Source organism: Drosophila erecta, unplaced genomic scaffold, assembly GCF_003286155.1.
Source record: "Drosophila erecta strain 14021-0224.00,06,07 unplaced genomic scaffold, DereRS2 tig00000055-arrow-pilon, whole genome shotgun sequence".
In the NCBI taxonomy this organism is placed as follows: Eukaryota; Metazoa; Arthropoda; class Insecta; order Diptera; family Drosophilidae; genus Drosophila; species Drosophila erecta.
In genome coordinates this window covers 15,485,611-15,506,518 of record NW_020825200.1, presented here as the reverse complement: position 1 = coordinate 15,506,518, position 20,908 = coordinate 15,485,611, and the positions used below count along the sequence as shown (strand labels likewise).

The 20,908-nt window shown below is 44.6% G+C and overlaps 3 protein-coding genes across 3 annotated transcripts in view; 1 reads left to right on the top strand and 2 right to left on the bottom strand.

The window, feature by feature from the left end:
- LOC6542503 (discoidin domain-containing receptor 2) overlaps positions 1 to 16,077 on the bottom strand; it is a 71,226-nt gene extending 55,149 nt beyond the window's left edge. The window contains exon 1 of the mRNA XM_001969959.3: positions 15,745 to 16,077. The gene's annotated coding sequence lies outside the window, so the exon portion shown is untranslated. The remainder of the gene's footprint in view (positions 1 to 15,744) is intronic.
- Positions 4,687 to 5,650, top strand: LOC6542245. The gene is made up of 2 exons (XM_001969958.3): positions 4,687 to 4,847; positions 4,905 to 5,650. The coding sequence occupies exons 1-2, from the start codon at positions 4,754 to 4,756 to the stop codon at positions 5,570 to 5,572; spliced, it is 762 nt and encodes a 253-aa protein (XP_001969994.1). The 5' UTR covers positions 4,687 to 4,753; the 3' UTR covers positions 5,573 to 5,650.
- On the bottom strand, positions 12,260 to 13,229 carry LOC6543269. The gene has a single exon (XM_001969957.3). It carries the CDS (start codon positions 13,158 to 13,160, stop codon positions 12,510 to 12,512), a length of 651 nt encoding a protein of 216 aa, XP_001969993.1. The 5' UTR covers positions 13,161 to 13,229; the 3' UTR covers positions 12,260 to 12,509.
- Positions 16,078 to 20,908: the final 4,831 nt, after the last annotated feature.

The window sequence follows — 20,908 nt, the reverse complement described above, 5'->3', positions numbered from 1 at the left end:
GTGGGTGTACCCGGGTTGCCAGTCTAGTTAGGAAGGGAATGGAATGGAGTGGAGCCGGGCGAATTCGAAATAAAAATGCATAAATAAGAATGATGAAGACGTGAAGGGGGCGTGAATGGAGCGGGGAGTTGCTGCAGCCAGAAATGATTTCAATATCAACACGAATGCCTTTCTGCGCGGTTGTAACTTAAAGAGTCATCATAATATTTTGAAATCAAAGCTGCACCATAAACCGGACTGGGGAATGGAGGTGGGTTACTTTCCGGTCGCAGCTGGCGTTGACACTACCTCGATTGTCTTTCTGTTTTTCCTCATTTTCCTTCGTGTCTGAATGTCCGACCGAGTAATGGGATTTCTTATTTCCTTTTTCGGGGCACGCCCCCTCGTCGGGGGGAGGGGATAAATCCTATTGGTTGGCAACGCCTATCTAATCATTTTCGTGTTGACACTTGACACTTGAAATAAAATGCTGAAATTGCAATGTCTTCGTCTCGCTCGCTGAGTTTTTCCCAGCTCACAGCATCTCGGATGAGTCTGATTTCAATTTTATACCACTTGCCTATCTAGATTTTTAAATGGGTTGGCCAGGCCTCAGAGAACTGACTTGTAGTTGGTTTAAAATGGCTATTTTCTGAGCAATCCAGTTGGAAAATAAGATATATCAAAGTTCATTCAAGTTAGTTAGAATGAGCAGCTATATGAATGAGTGAAAACATTTATGTTTATTTGTGTATGAACTGACAAGTGTACTGGTGTAAATGCATGGAACTTCTATAGCCTCACCCGTTTTGAACATTTTTACCAAAAGTTTTTCTGTTGAAAGCAATAAACCGTATCACAATCTCAAACTGAAGGGGTTCTTCACCTCACGATCGTTTACAGCGATTAGTGGTTTGTATGAACAAAGTGAGTAGATACTACTAATCTGGGCAGGTGGATTTCCAGTTAGTATTCATGCGATACTCAAGCTTGTGGGTAGTAATCAGCCAACACCTTTTTAACGGGGTCGTGACGATTGCCCCTTGGACATACATAGTTTATACTCGTATTTTAGGTTTTTTAAAAATATATTATTATACGTACATAATGAGAAGCGGTTTTCATAGGTGCCGCCAAAAGAAAAACATTTTTCCTTTCCCTGAGCACTTCTTTTTGCCTTTGGATTTCAGCGCGTCATAATCTGATTGGTAGTTATTTAACGTGCTGCTGATCTGGCGGAGGACAATAAATTATGAGCCCGCGAGAATCTTTTGCATCGAATCCGAGGGGCGTTGGGGCATGGGAACATTGGGGCGTGGGATGCAAAGCAGAGTCCGCGCAAATGACGCATGAAAGCAAAATCAATAAGAGCGCCAGGAAAATGCCAACTCAGACCCTTTCTGTGGTCGGTTCATTTCACAGGTCCTGTCCATTACCGGGGTAAAACACGCTTATTTAAGCAATAATTTCTTGGCTCACTTTTCCGACTTGGCCAGCGCCAAAGGCGAAGTCAACGCCACCGCCCCAGCCTTTTTTTGTTTTTGATTAATGGTCGTGTTCATAAAGTGACACATTGAAAATTGGAAAGCAAATCAAGCACAAAGCAAGCAGCGCCAAAAAGCCAAGTCGCAGGGCAAACGCATGAAATCAGCACAAAGTAAAAATAAATAAATAATGCCAGCGGTGGGTGGTTGGGATAAGAGGGCGCTAAAAGTGTAAAAAGTTGGGCCTGGGGCCAAAGGTCGTCAAAGTAAAAAATTCGATAAATGAAAATGGACAGCAGCAGAGAGCAGGCGCTGCGCACGAATTGAAACGGAAATCCTTATTGAACTTGAGTGAGCCGAGGCTCCGTCTCCAAGGAAGGTCGAGTGGGCGGTGGGTGGTGGGTGGTGGGTGGTCATTTGGTAGGGGGCGTGGCCCTGCTCCGTTCTTGCAGCGTTGGCAAAGCGGAAAAGCGTGCTGCCGAAAATGTGCGCTGCTGAGTGGCTCCACTCGGCACACTGGCAAAATCAGTAGCTCACTTGCCGCCCAGAGCCCGGATGATCTCCCTATCCCTCTGCCCAGCCCGCACACATTTTCTTCCAGTGTTGTGCGCCGCTAAACAAGGCTGTCCAGCGCCGGAAGTGAATTGGCAGTGCGACAGCAGCGCTGTGTGCCCACACACAAACACACAGAGGAAGCGCGCAGGAAATGGAGGGAAATGCCTTTTTCGATCTGGGATCACCAGTCGCAGCTGCGGCATGTAGTGCAAATGCTAGCTCAGCTTCAGCTGAGGCCCAAATGTATTTGCAGCTAACAGGGACTCGCAATTGGATTGTGATAGGCCATTTCGACTGTGGGAGGATGCGACATCAGTGCTGTGTTGCCAAACTGGATATGTAACATTTTTTAGAAATAACCCCTTGTCATCAGTCAAAATAAGTGACAATCTGCACAAATAAACAAGCACGCCTTCACTTCTTAAATAGCTTTAAGTTTTAGTTCGGCACTGCTGGAAAAGTCTCATTAAACGCGTTCGATTTGCATTAGTGTGTTGATTAAAGCCCGTGTCATGGCGAACAACTCAACAGATTGCCTGGCAATTTCAGGAAATCCTTCACTTATCCCCACCTGCAGCCATTGGAGCATGAGGGAGATTAACACGACTGGATGCTGGCCAAGACCACAACAACTTTAATCAAGCTCAAAGCGCAGCAGAAAGTTCCTCGGTCCCCGCATCCGAAAAGTCACCACAAAAACACTCGTCCTTCTGCGGCAGAAGGCTTTGCCTCGCCCACTATTTGAACTGGGGATGGTCCAGTTCCGTCTTAACTGTCAATTTACCCAAAAATGCTACAGCAGATGCAAATTTGTGCCAGTGAGGTGGACCCGGGGCCGAGTTCATCCTGCTTAGCCAGGTGCAGTCCCTGTGCCGTTTGTAGCCAGAGCTCCCCGCACAAAGCCCTCCTCCAGTGCCTCTAAAACTGGTGGACCGCCTGTGGGAGCCCGTAGATTTCAGCATAACGAATTGGATTGTCACGGCAATCGATAAATGTTTGCACACAGGCCGGTCCAAATGTAGGCTAAGTGGCTGGAGCTGCGAGGGCCTCAAGGATAGCCGAGAATCACCACCCCCTTACTTGGACACCACTGGTTTTAGGCTTTGATGGCCCAAATTATCTCACAACGTCCATTTAATGACGCTGCTTTGGCCCAAATCATTTTTAATAGGGGCTGCGTAATGCTTGGCCATCATGAGCTGATGGGTTTAAAGTGATGTAAGTCTTGTTGAAGGATATAATAAGGATGGAGGCCGCTTTTTTATTTAGGCAGATGTACTCATCAGATAATGTTAACTAAGATCTATTTAAAAGCCCCAACGTCTCAGCTAAATCTGAATGTCCAACAAATGTTGTGCAATTAATACGGCGAGCAAAGTCCTTGTGTGGGAAGACTGCAAGCCAGATCATTGACAGAGAAGTAATTTAATTTAAGGCTGCACAGGCGCTTCATTTTGTTAGTTCTCTATTAGCCGGTATTGAAAGCTCTAAATAAATTTCTATTCATTTCATAGAAAAGCCGAGATGCACGAGTTGAGCACCAGACGGCAAGACCAGGAGAATCTCTCGTCCAACGGCCTGTGGTCAATATTAAATGTCAGTTGCTCACAGCGATTTCCATGGGTTCTGGAGTAGAAAGATTGAGCACAGTTTTTCTTCAGCTACTTTCCCACTTCCCACTTCCCCTACTGCCTTTCGGGCCGTCCTAATAGAATTTAAATCTGCTAAATCCTCGTACATGACAGTTTTCTGTGCTGGGTTTGGGTGCTCTGTTTTGGCTCCTGTTGCTGTTTGCCCCTGTTGATGCCCCTCTTCTGAAGCTCGAGTCCTGTGGCCTCTTATTTATTTTTACTTACGACTGCTTCTCGAACGGCTCCGTCTGAAAGGCGGGATTCCATCTGGGAAGCTTTGGAACTGTGTGCGGTCTTGAGGTGATTTTGATTGAGTGCGATTTGTACTTTGTGTAGGCTACGTGTTTTGATTTCTTAAATAATATTTACCTCGTGTGCCACACAGGACTTATTGTTGTCTTTGGCCCTTGATTGCACAGGATGAAATGGTCTCAACTTTTACTTTTACCGCCTCTGGTAACGGATATTCGTTCGGTTAGTATTTGCTCTTTTAACATTGGCCTTGTTTGCGCAGTCCGAAAACAGGAAATGGATTTATTATGGCGAATCAAATGCAATCCGTATAGGAGTAACTTCGAATTTGCCGAGCTTGTCTTTTCTTCTTTTTATTTGTTCTACAGCTCAACATTACTCACCTATTTATATTCTTGGAATCGAGCCCAGCGGCTCTGCAAACTCAAGTTCTCAAGTTCAATGAATCTAATGCCGGGGCTATTGTCCTCTAATTCAGTTCGCAAAGATCCGATCGGCAATCTGCCGGCCTCTGTACACAGATCATAAATATCCACGTCGACGACGACCATAAACCAAACACATTAGCGCCCAGAGGGACTGAATTACACTGTAGAAGACTACTTAGTGCTAAATCGATCATGAAAGCGGCCGAGGGCAAAGAAAACCCGTGAATCCATTCAAAACACTCACTTTACGAGTGTAATAAACGAGAGGCAGCAGTGCGTTGGGCCAAAGTTGATTTACGAGCTGATATGAATGAATTGCGAGTAGGCGCAGTTAGCTAGTTAGGCGGTAATTCTTTTGTATAAATAGCAATATATGTCCAGTGGAAGAGCACAGTCACCTCCAGAAGCCATTGATTGACATACCATGAGAACCCTGAGCTTCGTAATACTCCTCGCAGCTCTGGTGGCCTGCTGTGCGGCCCAGCAGACCTCCAGTGGCAAGAACCGAAAGGAGAATGGTAAGTCATAGTGGCCATAACCCAGAGGACTCTAAACCAACACTCGTTTCTGGGCAGCCTTCTCCAAGATCGTTCCTCGCCTGCTGTGGAACATTAGGCGCGGCGACCAGGATAGCAACCGCAACTCCCAGCAGCCCATCATCATAGTGCAGCAGCCCAGCTCGAACCAGGATGCGGATAGACACCACCACCACAGCCCCAACTATCCCTACTACCCGTACTACTCCCCACCACCGCCGCAGAGCCGTCCGCCGTCTCCTTTTCCCGGCATGGACTGGAACACTGTGGGAGGAGGACCCACCTACCTGATCATCAACCCCAACAACATGCAGGGCATCTACCTGCCTGTCAGTACCAACAACTCCAACACCACCAGCACGCGGCGCAGCGCCTTCGTGCCCTCCATTGCCGATCTGCTGCAGGGCCTCAACCTGGACGACCTGGCCGATGGAAGCCTGTTCGAGGACGACTCCGAGGTGGTCGACGCTGCAGAGGATGGGAGCGCGCAGGCACCCCTGCCCGAAGGAGCGATCACCCAGGCTGACGACGATCGCGACGAGGACGTGATCAGCGAGGACGAGATCGACGCCTTGGATCGCCAGAGCAACAGGGGATTGAGTCCCAAGCACCTGGTCTCCCTCCTGATGCAGGACAAGCGACGTCGCCGCATCCAGGAGGTACTGGCTGGCATCTATCTGCGGAACTACAATCTGAACAGAAAGTAATCGAACGGACACGAGCAGATACAAATTGAAATTGTGCGAGGCTGAATAAATAGCGGGCACCTTGCCCAAAAACACCCCATAAAGTTGGCTCCTTTCTGCAGCTCAGTATTTTGTCTTCATTATGGGGAGCACTTTATCATAGGTCCCCGGAGAAATCTAAGCCAAGTTGCTGGCCCCCAGAGGAGCCACTCCGGACCTGGCTAGCTGTTTGCCTTAGTTGCTGCCATTCTGCATTGTTACGACTTTCCCAGTTGCCGTAGCACTAAAATAATCTGCAACTGCAGTTGAAATATTTATTTGCAATTCCCCAACCTGGCGTAAGCCAGGATCTGCCAAAAACCAGGAGAAGCTGCTGCCTCCAACGACAGGTGGCACCGGTGATGGGCGGGGATTGGGTTCTGGGGTTTGGGTTCTGGAGTCTGGCACAGAAGTTGGGCGTGATGAGCAGCTGCAGTTATTGTTTCACCCGGAAAACTTTCTCAATGGGCAAACTCGGAGCTAGACAACTTGAAATTATTCGCTGCAAAGTTGAGTTTCAATTGGAGTGCCGAAAATGTGGCAGTTAGGCGACCCAGAGACCACATCTATCTTATGATCGCTTGGATTAGTAATAGGGCATAATTAATACTTGACTCAAAATATTTTGTCTGCTAGATTAAATTCTCAAATGGTAATAATGTTTTCGTTTAATTAGCAGGCCCAGCTGGCTTTTTAAGCTTTTTCCAAGTCTGCAGCCCAAGCCCCTTAATTATATTCATCTGCCAGTTCCAACTTGCCAGTTTTAAGCAATAAACTCTGTTGACCTTAAACCTCTCCTTCGGCTCTTTAAACTTAAATCACAAGCATTTCGCATTCGGGTTGCTTGTGCCGGAGCTATGCATAAACCTGAGCTCAGGAATTCCTTTGCCCCAGCCTCGCAGTTGCCCGTTTCCATTGTTGCCGTGAAATAAGATAGAAGGCGATGGGGCAGGGATTGGGGAAAAAAGATGCCAGGTGTTGTACCTGCAGGAGCTGCTCCTGCTCCTGCTCCTGCTCCTACTCCTGCTCCAGCACAAATTCCGTCGGAGTCTGGCAACATGGCTCCTACATTTTGTTGGCAGCATTTTTTCCGGCTACCTGTGTCTGGAAGTTGGCCGTTTGTTGCATGTCCTGCGGCAGGCGAACTTGTTTGAAATTTGACGTGTGTAGTTTGCTGACCAGGAGCAAAATGGGGTGCAGCAACCCGAGATGGGGTGGACGCCGGACTGCAAGGCTGGGGCACTGCTGAAAATTTATATCCAAGCTGCCGTTGCATCCAGAGTAGCTCGAAAAATGTTCATTTCAATTTTTTCCCTCCTTTTTACTAGGTACTCGCAGTATATTAGATTTGGAATGTACGAAAAAGTTGCTACCCTCTAAATGGTTTTCTGGGCTGCGCCAAAAAATTGAGTCTAACCTCGAACTTAATTTCTGTATAAAAAGGGAGTTGATAAAAATGAATGAATATAAGCAGATTTTAAGCTCATAGGCATTTGATCTTGAACTGCAAACTGTTGAGCTCAGTAAGGAGTATCTCATATTCGAGACGCTGCCTGACGCTTCGAGGCTGCTACCTCAGCTTTTACTTTGCCTGGTTTTTGCCAACAAATTGACGAATGTCCCGGCACTGGGATTGAGTCTGGGGAACGCTCCGGCAGAGAAGCTTTGTGGGTAGTGCGATTTGGAGGAGCCTGTGCAAACTTTAGTAAGATGAATGTTGGCACAGGCAAATGACAGGCAGCGAGTGAGTAGCTCCCGTCTTGATTTTTGAGTCCATGATGACATGGGCAAGCTGGCCGAGAAGGAGTGGGGCTGTACCTGCTCCCTTAATTGGTTACTGTAGGGCTGAAGGGCAGTGACAGATCGAAATAAATCCTCTGATGTCAGTAGCTGGATAAAATATTATGAAAATCCTTGACCGACTGTAACGGATAAATAAAAATAACCCTCTTGCCAGTACTTTTACCAGTAATTACTTTTAATAGTAATGCTTCGTACAATGGTAGGGCCGCCATAAAATTATATTAAGGACCGAGTTTTTAGCCACCAGTGCTCCCAAAGCAGTATTCATCGCAGCGGGCTGTCATCCTGCAGGAAAACCAGTCATTGCCATCCTTTGGCCGAAAAAGAAACCCGAAAAGGCCATCAAAGCCAACGGAATAAGCGGAGGAGGTGCCTCGGTGCCTCGGTCTCGGTTTGCAATTTTACAAATGGATTTGTTGTAATTTCTTTTGCCACAGCACCTGATGCTCACATAGTGCAAACAGAGGAGTGCAAAAAAGCGGCTAGGAGTGTGGCAAAACACACTAAGCAAAAAACAAACTGGAAAATAGCAGGCAAAACAACGCCGAAGAATCAGCCCTGAAAGCCAGCAGCCACAAACGGTAGAGAACAACTTTTATACTTTACACATTTTCACATATGAAAATATTTTTTGCAAGTTTTTTATCACTACCGTACACCAACCATACGAAAGCCCCCAAACCAACTAACTTCCCTTCCAGGGGGGCACAAAACATTTATGGGATTTGTGTTTGCCAGACATGTTTGCATTTTGTATATGCGATATGTTTGAAAATCCCGTTTCTGCCATTTCGTGCACAAAGCCAGGGAAAAAGGATATGGCCACGCCGGAGCGAGGAGCAGGGTCCTTTCCATTTTGTTTCCTCGTTTTCGGCGCGGTAATCGGGTGTCTGCGTTTGTGCCTCCATTTCTGCTCCTGCGGGTGTGTCTGTCTGAGGTTAGAAAGTTTTCATATATTATGGTGAAGCGAAGAACTGTGTGCTCCCGTAGGCGAGATGTTAATTTGCAGAATGATTAGCATTTCGCAGAGCCGCGAATTTGGTAAAACTATGGAAAAGAAAATATTTGAATATTTCAATCTTAAATTGCCCGCCAAGCGGATTGTGTATGCAACATTTTGAAACAACATCAAACAGTACCAGTTCCGCTCCAAAGTAATCACTTTACAAAACAGCAAATTATGTCTTAAGTAAAAATAAGAAAGTAGTGTGAGGGGTGGTTCGCCTAGTGACGAAACACGCGAAAAGTTTGAGGTCAGCGACTAGCCACTAAACAGTCATAGGAAATGCGACAACCACTCACTGGAATCTCCAATGCCATCTACTAAGTATAACAAATGACTTGCATTCACGCCAACTTAATTTTTCATCCCAGTTCTCTATGTTTCATAATTTATCGTTTCAAAAATTTTGTTGCTTGCTTTCGTGTTCCTCTTTCTGTGATTTCTGTGTGGTGATTTCACAACGAACATTCCAATACGATTTGTGTGATCGATAAGCGCTTGATTGAGTGCTAAGTGTAACAACTTAAGATATAAGATACGAAAAATGAGCGGGCACAAATAAGGACACGATATTCAGACAAAAATAAGGCAAAATACTTAGGTACACATAAAATGGGGGAATAATGAATGTGGGTAATTCAACTCCTAGCACAAATTCTCGTACGTCTGTCGATAAAGTATTTTTTGTTAATCCACGAAAATTGAAATATTTCTGCAACCAATTATCTTTACCTATTAAATTAAAAACAGGCCAGTGAAGAAAGCGATAGTCATTGCAGGGCTCTCGGCTATTTATATCGTTTATTCTCGTTTTTCAACGCTGTGCATCCATAACATCCATAACCTCCCTCCACTTCCCCAAGCGCACAATATGGTACCTCTATTATTAACCAGCAGGTGGCGGCGCGGCCCTTTGAAGTCAGTCGGCCGACGACGACAAAGAACGTGACCAAGGCCGACACACCAACACACAGGCAGAGCTACTCAGTACGCCAATAAATCAGAAAGCATTTGCCATGCACACGCCCGCTGCCCAAGATCGATACTTCCACGGCACAAAGTTGCAGATCCAGCCGTTTTACCACTTTCTGCTGGCCATACCTGTTGCGCAGGCGCCGATCGTAGGAGCGATAATCGCGGCCAGGACCTAGGACCCACATGGATACTGATGAACGGCCAGGATAACGAAAACCGCTACGGATAGTGGTTAGACCATGAAGCGGATTGGCCATGGGTTGGCCGTTTTTCAAGTGGTCGAGTCTGCACCGCACTGCAGCAGACCCATAAATCACTGCGGTTTATTAATATTTTTTACTGCGGTTTCCCTTTCGTTTCTCTGATGCTTTTTCTCTACTTAAAAATCGAATTTGAAGCTTACAAGCATGTTGGTTCCTGTTTTTAGTCCCAAATTTATGTAGGTGTTTTGTTTTAGCGATTTCCATCTTTCTCCTCTTATACTCTTCCACTACTCCATTCGTAAAATGCAACGAAACACAAACAAAATTTTTAAGTAAAACTCGCCTTTACTTTTTGATGAAAATGCTAGACCCCCCAGGCTCAATTTCTAAATAAATATTCATAGTTTCGGTATAAACGACATGGAAGTGGACTGACCACTTCAAGAAAATCAGATAAACAGCCGAATTGAAACTACTTAGTTTGAATTCGTTAAACTAGTTACACATTGTGTAGGCAGCCAAATCTATTCGAAATCGAAATCGGCATCAGCCGCTCACTAAAATATTTCAGAATATTTAAATTAAGCATGGGCATAACCGTTTGCCGAGTATATTTTTCATTAATTAAGAAAGCATGAATTGGAATAGTCCCTTCGAATATATAAATAATATACCTGCTCCCCACGGAGCTCATAATGGAAATTGCTTAATCGATTAATTTTCTCCAGATAAAATCAAGAGGCCCTGATTCAAAGGATGAGATAGACAATCTTTTGTTGGTAAAAAAATCTTTCTTTCCCAGTAAAAGTTTTTAATGATTATAATATATTAGGTCGATGCGTATAATAACTTGTTTGGTCTGTCATATGAGCAAGATTTCATTATTCCGCTTTTCTCAGTCTTTTAATAGACGATCGGCTGCACAAACGCTCACGCAGAGAGTGTAGCACTTGTTCTAAATTAATCTTCATTAGGGTCACTTAAACAATAACAAAACCGATGGAGGTCGGGCCACACAGGGCAGATGGGCAACTGGAAAACTGGGCAGCCATATGTTGCAAGTTTCCAGTGCCGCAAAATAATCCAAACTCACGGAGAGTGCCGCAAACTTTGATTGAATTTTCATTAAATTTTTCGCTGCGGTTGGGAAGTTCGCGCCATAAATCAAAAATTCAACTAGAAAATGTCAACTTTTCACTTTTAATTAGTTTGGCAGAGTATGAAAAAATTTTTAGGTCACGCTTTGCTAGCATAAATCAAAAATTCACTTGCGCAAATATTTGGAGAAATTTCAGTGCACCTAAAACTGTGGCGGTTTGCAAATATGCCGGGCTAACATGGCTTCAGTGCCCTCCACTGCGGGCTGTGGATGTTTTTCCATGCCAGCGGCTTTCTTTTCGGGCAATTTTGCTGCATTATGCTGGCGACTTTGTTGTAAACATTTTTTCAGCCATTTTTAATTATAACTTGAGCTTCCGAGAACCTGGCTAAAGGGTTGCTAAGATGACTGCGAATCGCGAATCGATTGCTCTATATTACAACCTTCAATGTTGATTAAGCAATTTGAGACTAGGCGCTTTTACCTCCTGTCGAATTTTTCTATTGGGGGTCAGGGGTCAGGGGTCAGCAGCAACTGTTACAAGTCTGGCGAAACATGGCAAACAGACGGTCCAGTCCAAGCGGTTCTGAAAATCCCTCTGACTTTCCTCAGATTTTCCCCTCCCGCTCCATTCTTGTCGAACTTATCCTGCAGACATGTAAATTACGTTGGTTTTTGGTCTGTTTGCTGAATTTTCAACCAGACAGGACTTTGTCTGGCCACCCGGAGGACCCATTCCAATTGGGTCCCCCGACTCCATTTACATTCCAAAATATTCTGTTGCAGTTCCAGCCGCACAAGCTTACTCTAAAATGAATTTTTATGTTTTCGACAAATTTTATGTACCGAATGCTAATCCTTCAAGTTGCTAACTGTGTTACCACGGGCCATTCCGATGAGCCTTCATCGACAGAACTCGGCGGCAAGTACAAAGTATGTGGGAGAATAGCCACAGCTTCTATGTTTTTAGAAAAGAATACCAAAAAAGCTTCTCGATTAGCGCGAAAAGAAAGCTTTCTGCTCAAGGTAGCCAAATGAGATCCATAATTCTGCTCGGCCTTCGCAGCCAATCGAAACCAAAACAACGCACATGTTATATCATCATATGTTTCATGTGTAATCACAGATAAGACGAAGATGGGAAGTAATCCCTCGCCCATGTGTATACAAGTATGGGTTCCGACTGCATCGCATGTGGCAAGCGTTGCGCCAGAGGATTGGATTACAAACACAATAAAACAACAATTAGTTTTAGTGCGAAAGCAGAAAAATGAGAGCAGGGCAACCACAGTGCCGACAACAGTGCTCCGTCCCTTTAATGGACGCAGAAGATGAAATACGATGAAGTGGGTCCGCAGCAAGGCCGAGCTAATGGGAGGGCAAAGTTCGTGGGATGTGCCACTCGACGGGGCAGAAGTGGCTGTCCTCGTTTACGATTTTAACTGCTCATGTTGGGCCAAAGCAAATCGCAGGGTTTCTTATCCCACAGTTTAAATCGCACGGACAAATCGGACATATTTCCCAAGTGATTTATGTGGAATAGTTACGATCCGATGGGCAAATGCTGCGAAATACTTAATTGCAAGCTTACTTATTTATTTTTAACACCCTACAAGTCAACAACAAGCACTTATGACTATGGTTTGATTACCTATAAACTGGAACTGAAAGCAATATGATGTTTATTACCCTTTCTAGAGCTTTCTTATCTATCCAATTCGGTTAAGTTTCTTATGAGTTCCCCCTTTATTGTCTAATGTCTATCTACATACGCTTTTTGCCACATGAGGTTAAAACTCGGCTGTGGCGCTATATTCTTTGGTACCTTTCCCACTCCTACAGTCGTATGGCCAAGACACTGGCGGAGGTGTGGGGTTCGGATGCCCGCAGGACGATCTGCCCGTGCTCGTCCTTGTAGTCCGCGTAGTCCTTCGAGAGGACGCACTCCATGTGCAGGGCGGTCATGAGGCGCCTGGAGTTCATGTTGGTGCAGGTGGATGTCACAACGGAGTATCCCCGCTGGCGACCCAGCTCAATGGTGGCCTCCACCAGGCGGGTGCCCACTCTCTGACGCCGCACGGAGGTGTCCACACCGAGCATGTAGAGGTAGAGGGCCCGCTCCACTCCGTAGTGCTCGAAGATGTTGGCCTGCCGCTCGATCCCGGCCAGAAACTTGTGTATCTTGTCCAGCAGGCACGCGACCTCCTTGTGCTCAGCCTCCTGGTACTCCCTCTCCAGGTCCTCGGGCACCTGTTCCCCAGCCAGAGCCACGCCCACAATGCGCTGCCCGTCGACGGCCACCAGGGAGAGATCCTGGGGAATGAGCGAGCGGTGCAGCTCAGCCTCGGCGGGAATCACCTCGCTCTGCCTGGGATCCTCCTGGGGGATCAGCATCAGCGGCTCCTGCTTGAAGAAGTGCACCGCGAGAAAGGCCTCGACCTCCTCGTAATCCTCCATTCTCATGGCGCGTATGGTGATCGCTGACATCTTCGCAAGTGCCCCGCTCGCGGACTGAGACTGAGAGAAATTTAGCGCGATTTACTTGTTATATACTTGTATGCCATGCCATCAAACATGCAGTGAGCTTGCCATCGTCTCGTTCTGAGCTTTTTCCGAATATGGAGCCCTCCTCCCAGCGCCGCGGAGAACGCACCGCTCGCCACCCAACCACCCACTGACCCGACGCACTGCTCTTATCAAAGCTTTTTCAAAATGATGTTCGCAACACAAGCGGCCCCGAGGTTGAATGACACAAGTTTTTTGTTCTGAGCGTGTGAATAATGATCTCAAACATTTAGCGCTCTGATTGACGCCGCCTGATTATGACGAGTCATTATATGGCTTATATGAGACCCCATTAGTCTTGAACTGATCTTGGTATGGGTCTAATTTCTATTGTTGCTATTTCACTAATAAGATATTAAGTGTAGATGGCGCAGCTTCGGACTCAATTTAATATCTCTCTATATTGAGTGTATAACGGGTAAATCAAGACTTGTATTTTTTGGTAGGTAGTAAACTCGTGGACGGCATTTAAATGTAAAGTCGATTCAAGCTAAGATAACTAACTGGAACTGGACTATAAGATACCCGTTCCTGTTGTGGGCAATTCGTAAAAAAATAACTTTTACCAGGAGTTGACACCTGCTTAGAAGTTTGCGACTTAAGACAAGTACTCAAGATATGAAATGTGATAGATATAATAAACATCTTCCTTCTTAAGCCCAAAACTGTAAAAGATGTGCAAGTTGTTTCCAGGATCATGGCTTTCATTTCAATGGACAGCTACAAGGAACGTGGATAGAAATGCCTGACACCTTGAGACCTTGAGGTCTCAAGATGGCGAGTCCGCTTTCAAATGGTGAATAATTCGCCAAGCGATGAGTGGTCGGTGAATAAAATTGAACAGGTTTTAGGCAGGGCTTTGTGTTTGCGTTTTGCGCTTCAATGCGACACAAGTCGTTGGTTGCGTTCGACGAATCACTCGGCCAAATTATGAAGCGCTGTTCGAAGTCAAAATGCTGGTCATTAGTGCAATTTACATCAACCCCTTTTGAGTTTGCCCTCGCGAACTGTCACACGCACTTACTGCACCACATTAACCCTTTGTTGCCGATCGTCGTTTTGCATTCGCCGCCCCCTAGATGTCTTTTCCAATTATTGGCGGGGTTTGGTAGTCGTTGAGCCCGTTTGAAGTTTCAAAAAAAATTTTTATTTACGAGTATTTACTCTTACGTGCGGCGCTGTTTTTTATATCGTTCGCGGTCTTTATGGGAATTTAATTAGATTTAAAAGCCATAAACAAAACGCTATCTCGCACTGGTCGCGTTTTAAGGTTGCTTTTACTTGGTATTTCGAGTCGGCAATTGTTTTAAATTATTGGCATTTAATTTGTTGCGTCATTTTCAAGGTTTCCACTTCCGATGGCTTCAGAGGGAAAACGAAAACGAATTAAAGTTTATTGAAATCGATTTTCACAGCGCAGAGCAAGAGCATTTGTAGCCATTTTGCGCGTTTCAAGTTTAATTTCCTATTTTTATTTTCGTGTTGATGACAACACCCAGAGGGGCTGGCTGGGATGGCATGGGATTTCCCGGACTACGTGACCCGCTTAACAAATTTCTGCGTGTTTGGGTTCGCCCAGTCCACGACCCCAGGATCCGACTACCGATAGCGTTTGCGCCACCCCCGCTTTATAGTTATTGCACTTTTATCTGCCTGACCATTTGAAAAGTCACTTTTGGCCTCCACTGTCCGCTCTCTCATTTAATTAAAAGCGAATGCACTGGCAGGGGTCAAAGGTCGTTCCCACGATCACCTCGTCGCCTATCTGAGCTGGCATCTTAATGCCTGCGGGCTTTTTGGGCGCTGAAATGGTTTACATACCTTTTGTTGCCCGAACTATGGGCTTTGTATCTATCACTTAGTAGGGCATTCGATTATCATAATTACGAGGTCCCATAAACCTCAACTATTGAGCTGTGAGTAGCCCTAATCAATCTATTAGTTTGTTTAAACAATCACAATAATTATGGCCTCTTGGCATGTAACAAGTTAAGTCGAATTTGCTGGCCACTAACATGGCAAAATGCTAATGATTTCATTTATGAGCTCCATTTGAAATTGTTTTCTTAAGAGCATTAGCAATTAGTGGTCTGAGTTATGCAAGTTAAGGAAGAGCAAATAATAATTTAATTTTAAGTTGGAGCTTTCAAATTTGATTCGCCGCCAACTTTCACCCCCTCAAATTTTGGCTGGTCTTTAATGGCATCATAAAGCTGTTGGCAAATATTAGGTGCATATTTCGGTGACCATAGTTTTAATTAGTTTCAATTACTTCTTAAACTTTTTATTGGATTCATCCCGACAACGCGAATTACCGTTAATCACGCCATTAGGATGAGCTGAACTCCCAAAAACGAAATCAGAACTTTCATTTTCACATAATTAAATCGACAGTAGGATTCGTTTAACTTTAGCTAACTGCAGTTAGGCCAAACAAGGCTAACTTTCGGGGTGGCACTCGGTTCACCCGGGTGGCAAAAGAGGGTGGGAAAGCATATGGACTCACCTGGACATTCGGAGGCCTTTGGAATCCCACGGATGATCCAATGCTCGCAAGATGACGTTGCACATGGTTTAGTTATAGTAAGCACTAATCACGACCAAGGTCAACACACGCGATAGCCGATAACGATAGTTTACAATCGATAGTCGATTACCGATAGCCGATTGGCGATAGCCGATGACGATAGGTGTAACTCCGCCAGTTGTCCGACGCGTTGCTCCAGCAAAAGTTTCGCAACGACTACTGGCCCGTCAACTGGAGCTGCCTCAACGAGCGCCACAATGTCATCCACACGCACGCACACACACACACACGCCAGCGCGGAGGACACCACACACACGCACACGAAAGAGGAAACATTTGCGATTTCCTTGCGCGACGTTTCCTGCCACCGCAAAGAGTGCGAGCAAGAGTAGGTGAGAAGAGCGGCATTCTCTTTCGTCGTTGGCGCAAACTCGCTCGCATGTGGATCGCATTTGTTGTGGGAGCAGAGTGAGAGTGGGAGGTGGGAGGGAGGAGAGTTGTTGCTGGCACAGGTGAGTCCATAATTCTGGCCTGTAAATACAAATAAAGCCGAATAGTTTCACAGGCAACATTTAGTACAGATAATGTCACATTTGCCGAGATAGTTTTAAAAAACATAATAACCATTTTCCAGGTTCGCTGGAAAAAATCTCCCACTGGCGCATTAAATATTTAAAATTATTGATTACATTTCTGGACCTGCTTCACCTTTCACCGCCCAGCCCGCCCACACAAACAAAACAAACTCAACGTTACTTTGTATTAACTTGAACTGTAGCAGAGAGTTCTGTGATTTAAGAGCGAGCTCGCGCTCTCTTCGGCTGCCGTAATTTCGGCCGAAGCGGCGTATAAGACGGAGCGCGACTGCCTGTTGATAAGCATTTACATTTACATTTTCATTTACATAAGGTAAATAACGGGCTGTGGATCCTAACAGCAGAACTCCGTGGGGGGTCAGGGGTCATGTAAACAACTACAAAAGTTTTCGGACGCAAAAGAGTTATTGTGGAAAAAATTGAAATGGGCTATCGAAAAAATTAATTATCCTGAACGGAAGCGAATGTAACTTTTTTTTAATTTTTAACAAATTAAAGCAACATGTCACCGCGAAATGTATTCAACTTTTATTAACCAACATAGTAATGGTGCTTATCTATTGAAACGCTTTACTTCATTGCCGTGGAAGTTTTCGAAGGCTTGAAGACAATATAACGAATATAGTGCCATTATACCATACCATATAATAATTACTATTATTTAATAAATTGTGATGGTATTCAAGGAAGTAATAATAAATATTTTTTCAAATTCCGAAGGGAACCTAAACCTGTATTAATTATTATACCTTTTCAGATTTTCAGTAACCCCAAAGGAGGTATGACTTCCTTATTTTGAGACTCTGTTAAATATTGGAGAGACTCTAACGTCACGCTTGTATCTTAACTTATAATCAAGGGATTATACGGTATTAGTTTTTAGTTTTAATTTTTACACAAATGGTCCACTGTTTTTATTTTTCTACAAATGGTATACAATTGTCATACAATTGTTTGGCTGTTCTTAAATCAATACCGAATTGTATCGATGTATGAATAAATCTAAATAAAGAATCTTAAAAAATAATAAGAAGTAAACGGTATTCAAGTAGAAAAAATTGGTCTTAACTTTTTCGGTCATTTTTTTCTGGGTGTACCTTTACAATATTCTTAGCCCGAGTAACAAGAAATGACATCATTAAAAAACATTTAGAAATGCCTTCTTAATTAAAGCTGTATATGTTTAAATCTATTTAGTTTAGTTTATTTTTTCATTAAAAAAATCCCAATGAACGGAAAGTAAGTTGAAAAAAAGTGTTTAGATCGTAGCATCTAAGAGGATAAAATAAATATTATAAATATGCTTTTGTCAATGAAAGATTAAAATTACCTATATTTTAGCTATTAAAGCAGCTGCTGATTATGACATTTTTTAATCACATTTAGATACGATAAAGCCCTATGGGCTTATGTGCATTCGAATCTTTAAATATTGTACTCGATTCCTTTTTTCTTCTTTGTTTGCTTGAAAATCAGTGGTTTATTTATATTTCAATTAATGGGAAAAGTCAATAGCTACGTTTTTACAAAGGTAAATTCACAAAAATGCACAAGAGCTCGAGGCAACCTACATTGATTTTAGTTTGCCATTTCAAATAAAGTTAAGTTTTTTGCAATAAAAACGTCATGTTTAAACTCTACTTTCTGCGCGTAGTCAATTTAACTAAAGGCCCTAAGTAATGTGACACCAAAAAGGCAAAAACTTATAAAAACATATGTGCAAAAGTTGCGTTTAGGGATTATGCATGGGCAATCGGGAAGACTACGCCATTCAGGCATTAATCAATAACAAACACACTTCATACCTTGTATCCGCACAGGCGCACTTTCAGAACAAACATATGGCTAAAGCGTGTTGGCCCGGAATTAGTTTTAAAGTAAGTTGCCACTTCAATTAGGGCCAAGTCTGGCCAACGAGCGTCTGGATGGCCCCAGTGCCATCGGACTGCTGATAAGGATAACTGCCGAGTTAATCCCCGATGTCGTTGCCAAACATTCAATCACCGGCTGTCAGAAGTTGCAGCACCGGGGCTTAACGCAACTTTGAAAATTCCAAAACCCACTAAGACAGAGAGCAATGTGTTTGCAGCAGCAAAACAAAATGCATATCAAATTGTTGACTTAATGCAGAAGGGGAAAACAGATTGATGTCGAGCATGAGCCAAGAGTTCTTATCACAAGTTCTCCATTCAGCTGTTTGCTTTTCTTTTCACGCTTTGCAAACCGTGAACGATTTAATGTCTGCAAAGTTATCAAACTGTTGATAGCGGCGCATTGGAAAATGAACACTTTTAACTTTTGTCTCCCAGACTTGGCCAATTGGGAATAATCTTTCGCATCGTAAGCGATTGCTTTTTTAAGGAAGAAGTTTACTTCAAACGAGATGAGCTGGCGCGCTTTAGTGCTTATTGGTGTAGATGTAGTACAAACATTTATGAAATAACCCATTAGGCCGGAACTTTCGACGAAATACCATAATTTTAGGATCACCTGCGAGGGTGATCACCTGCGAGACAAATACAAAAAATCGATGCGAAGGCGACTGACCTTGGATAGGTCATAGCTGGCCATAAGGATTACTGAGAAAACCAAAGCAATTAGGTAAAATGATTTGTAAAATGAGAAAGGATTTCAGATCCGATGAGGCACCTACCCACCATATCTCAAAAATCAATGACTTGGCGCAAAATTCGTGGGACGAGGCACTGGAAAAGCGGGAAAAACTGAGAAGAGGCATGCCCTTTGTTTTCCAATACATCTGACCGTTTGCGGGTGTTTGAGGTCCAAAGTCAAGACGTCAGAGTGATTGTCCTGACATTTGTGAAGGCGGAAAATCAATAAGCGGCTAAGAGGAGAAAGAGATAGGCGGCCAAAAACGCAGCCGCCCGACGTGGCAAACTATTTTACACCTGAACTGTCTGGCCTGTCAAGAAGGAGCTCAGGTGCGACTGCGGGGTAAGGTTGCGGGAAAAACAAATAGAAACTGCGAGCTGGGAAAGGTGGAACCGAACGGAACGGAACGCAACCGAAGCGCTCCGGCTTAATGAAGATATTAGACAGTGTCTGGGGAAAGGGTTCCCATTTTGACAGCCATGACGGTCATAATAAGGCAGGGTGTCATAAGCTGTTGAAAGTCGATGGAAAAGGTCGAAGGAACTCGCAGCGGGCCAGCCAACTCAGCTACCAAAATATTTCTCGGCGTTGCACCCAGTCGCACTATGGGCTAGTGGCTAGAAATATTGGTCAAATTAAGGAAAATGCCATAGAAACGGCACTGACCACTTTGTGAATCTTTGCCATAAAAGGAGTTCCTAAACGCTATGTGCTAAGATATGAAAATAACTTTTTATGGAGTTTATGACTTGTACCTCTATTTCAAAGAACATGTGTATTGAATTTCAATTTCAAAGATTAAAGGAACCTTCTTCATAAGGTCCATGCAGGGATCATGCTATTCTATACACTACGATGTTCGCAGTTTAACTAGATACAGTGAAACCTCTTGCCCGGGCTTCTCTTGCCTATTTTGATGCCAAATTTGTTGCTTGCAATTTTTCTGAGTGCGCCGAGCAAAAAGGGGAATTCCACAGAACCGACAACAACAACAGAAGTTGCCAACTTGTCAGCTGACAGGCAGGCGGCGTTCTTGGGGCTGTCCCGGCCCCCAGCCCCATCCGCCAATCCACCAATCCCCCAGCCCCCTTAAGCCGTCAACCAACTCGTGTCAAAAGCCCCTTGCCTGCGGCATGTGAGCGGAAAAGGATAAGGTGTGGGGCGATTGGGTGGGCGGGGGAAAAACAAAATTCAAAGGCTGCCAATTGCCAATTGAAGCCGTAAAGTATGCTAAGCAATTTGCGTCGTGTGTGTGGTATTCATGTGGATGTGGGTGTGAGTGAGTGTGTGTGGTGGAGGAAGGGTGTTGGGGATTGGAGGGGCTCAGTGTGCGGTGCGATATTTATTGTTGTTTCATGCCAAACTTGAGCCGGAGTCGGAATCAGCTGGCTGGCTGGGCGGGCGAAGGAGCCATGAGTTGCATGGGCACCTGGCACCTGTCGTATGAGCCCCCGGAACGCCCCTCCTAATCCACCGGCTGTCGAGGACCCTTCATGAGTCGAACAGTGTGATTTCGATTTTGGTACGTAGGCTCTCGAGCAGCCGTAGCTGCGATGGATGAGGCGTTACCATTTCCGGTCCGCTTCCGGCCTACTTCGACTGGCTGAAACTAAGTTGAATTTATTTTGGGTGATGGATTTTCCAGTTATGAAGCTTGATTCATATTAGCTCGTGCAATTTTCCACCTAAGTCACAGCACACTGTAAGGTGGCAATAATTTCAGATTATTCATTTGGCAAGTAATGAGTTTCAGGTACTAATATACCTACTCTTCGGCAGGGCGCCCCTTTTGTTGTATTTCCATTTCCGGCAGACGTCCAGTCACAAAGCTAATCAAAATGTCCGATACATGCACTTCACTCACTCAAACACTCGCACGATTTCCCTCACACGCACTTCGAGTGCAAACTTTGAATCTCGTAGTGCTGTTCGTG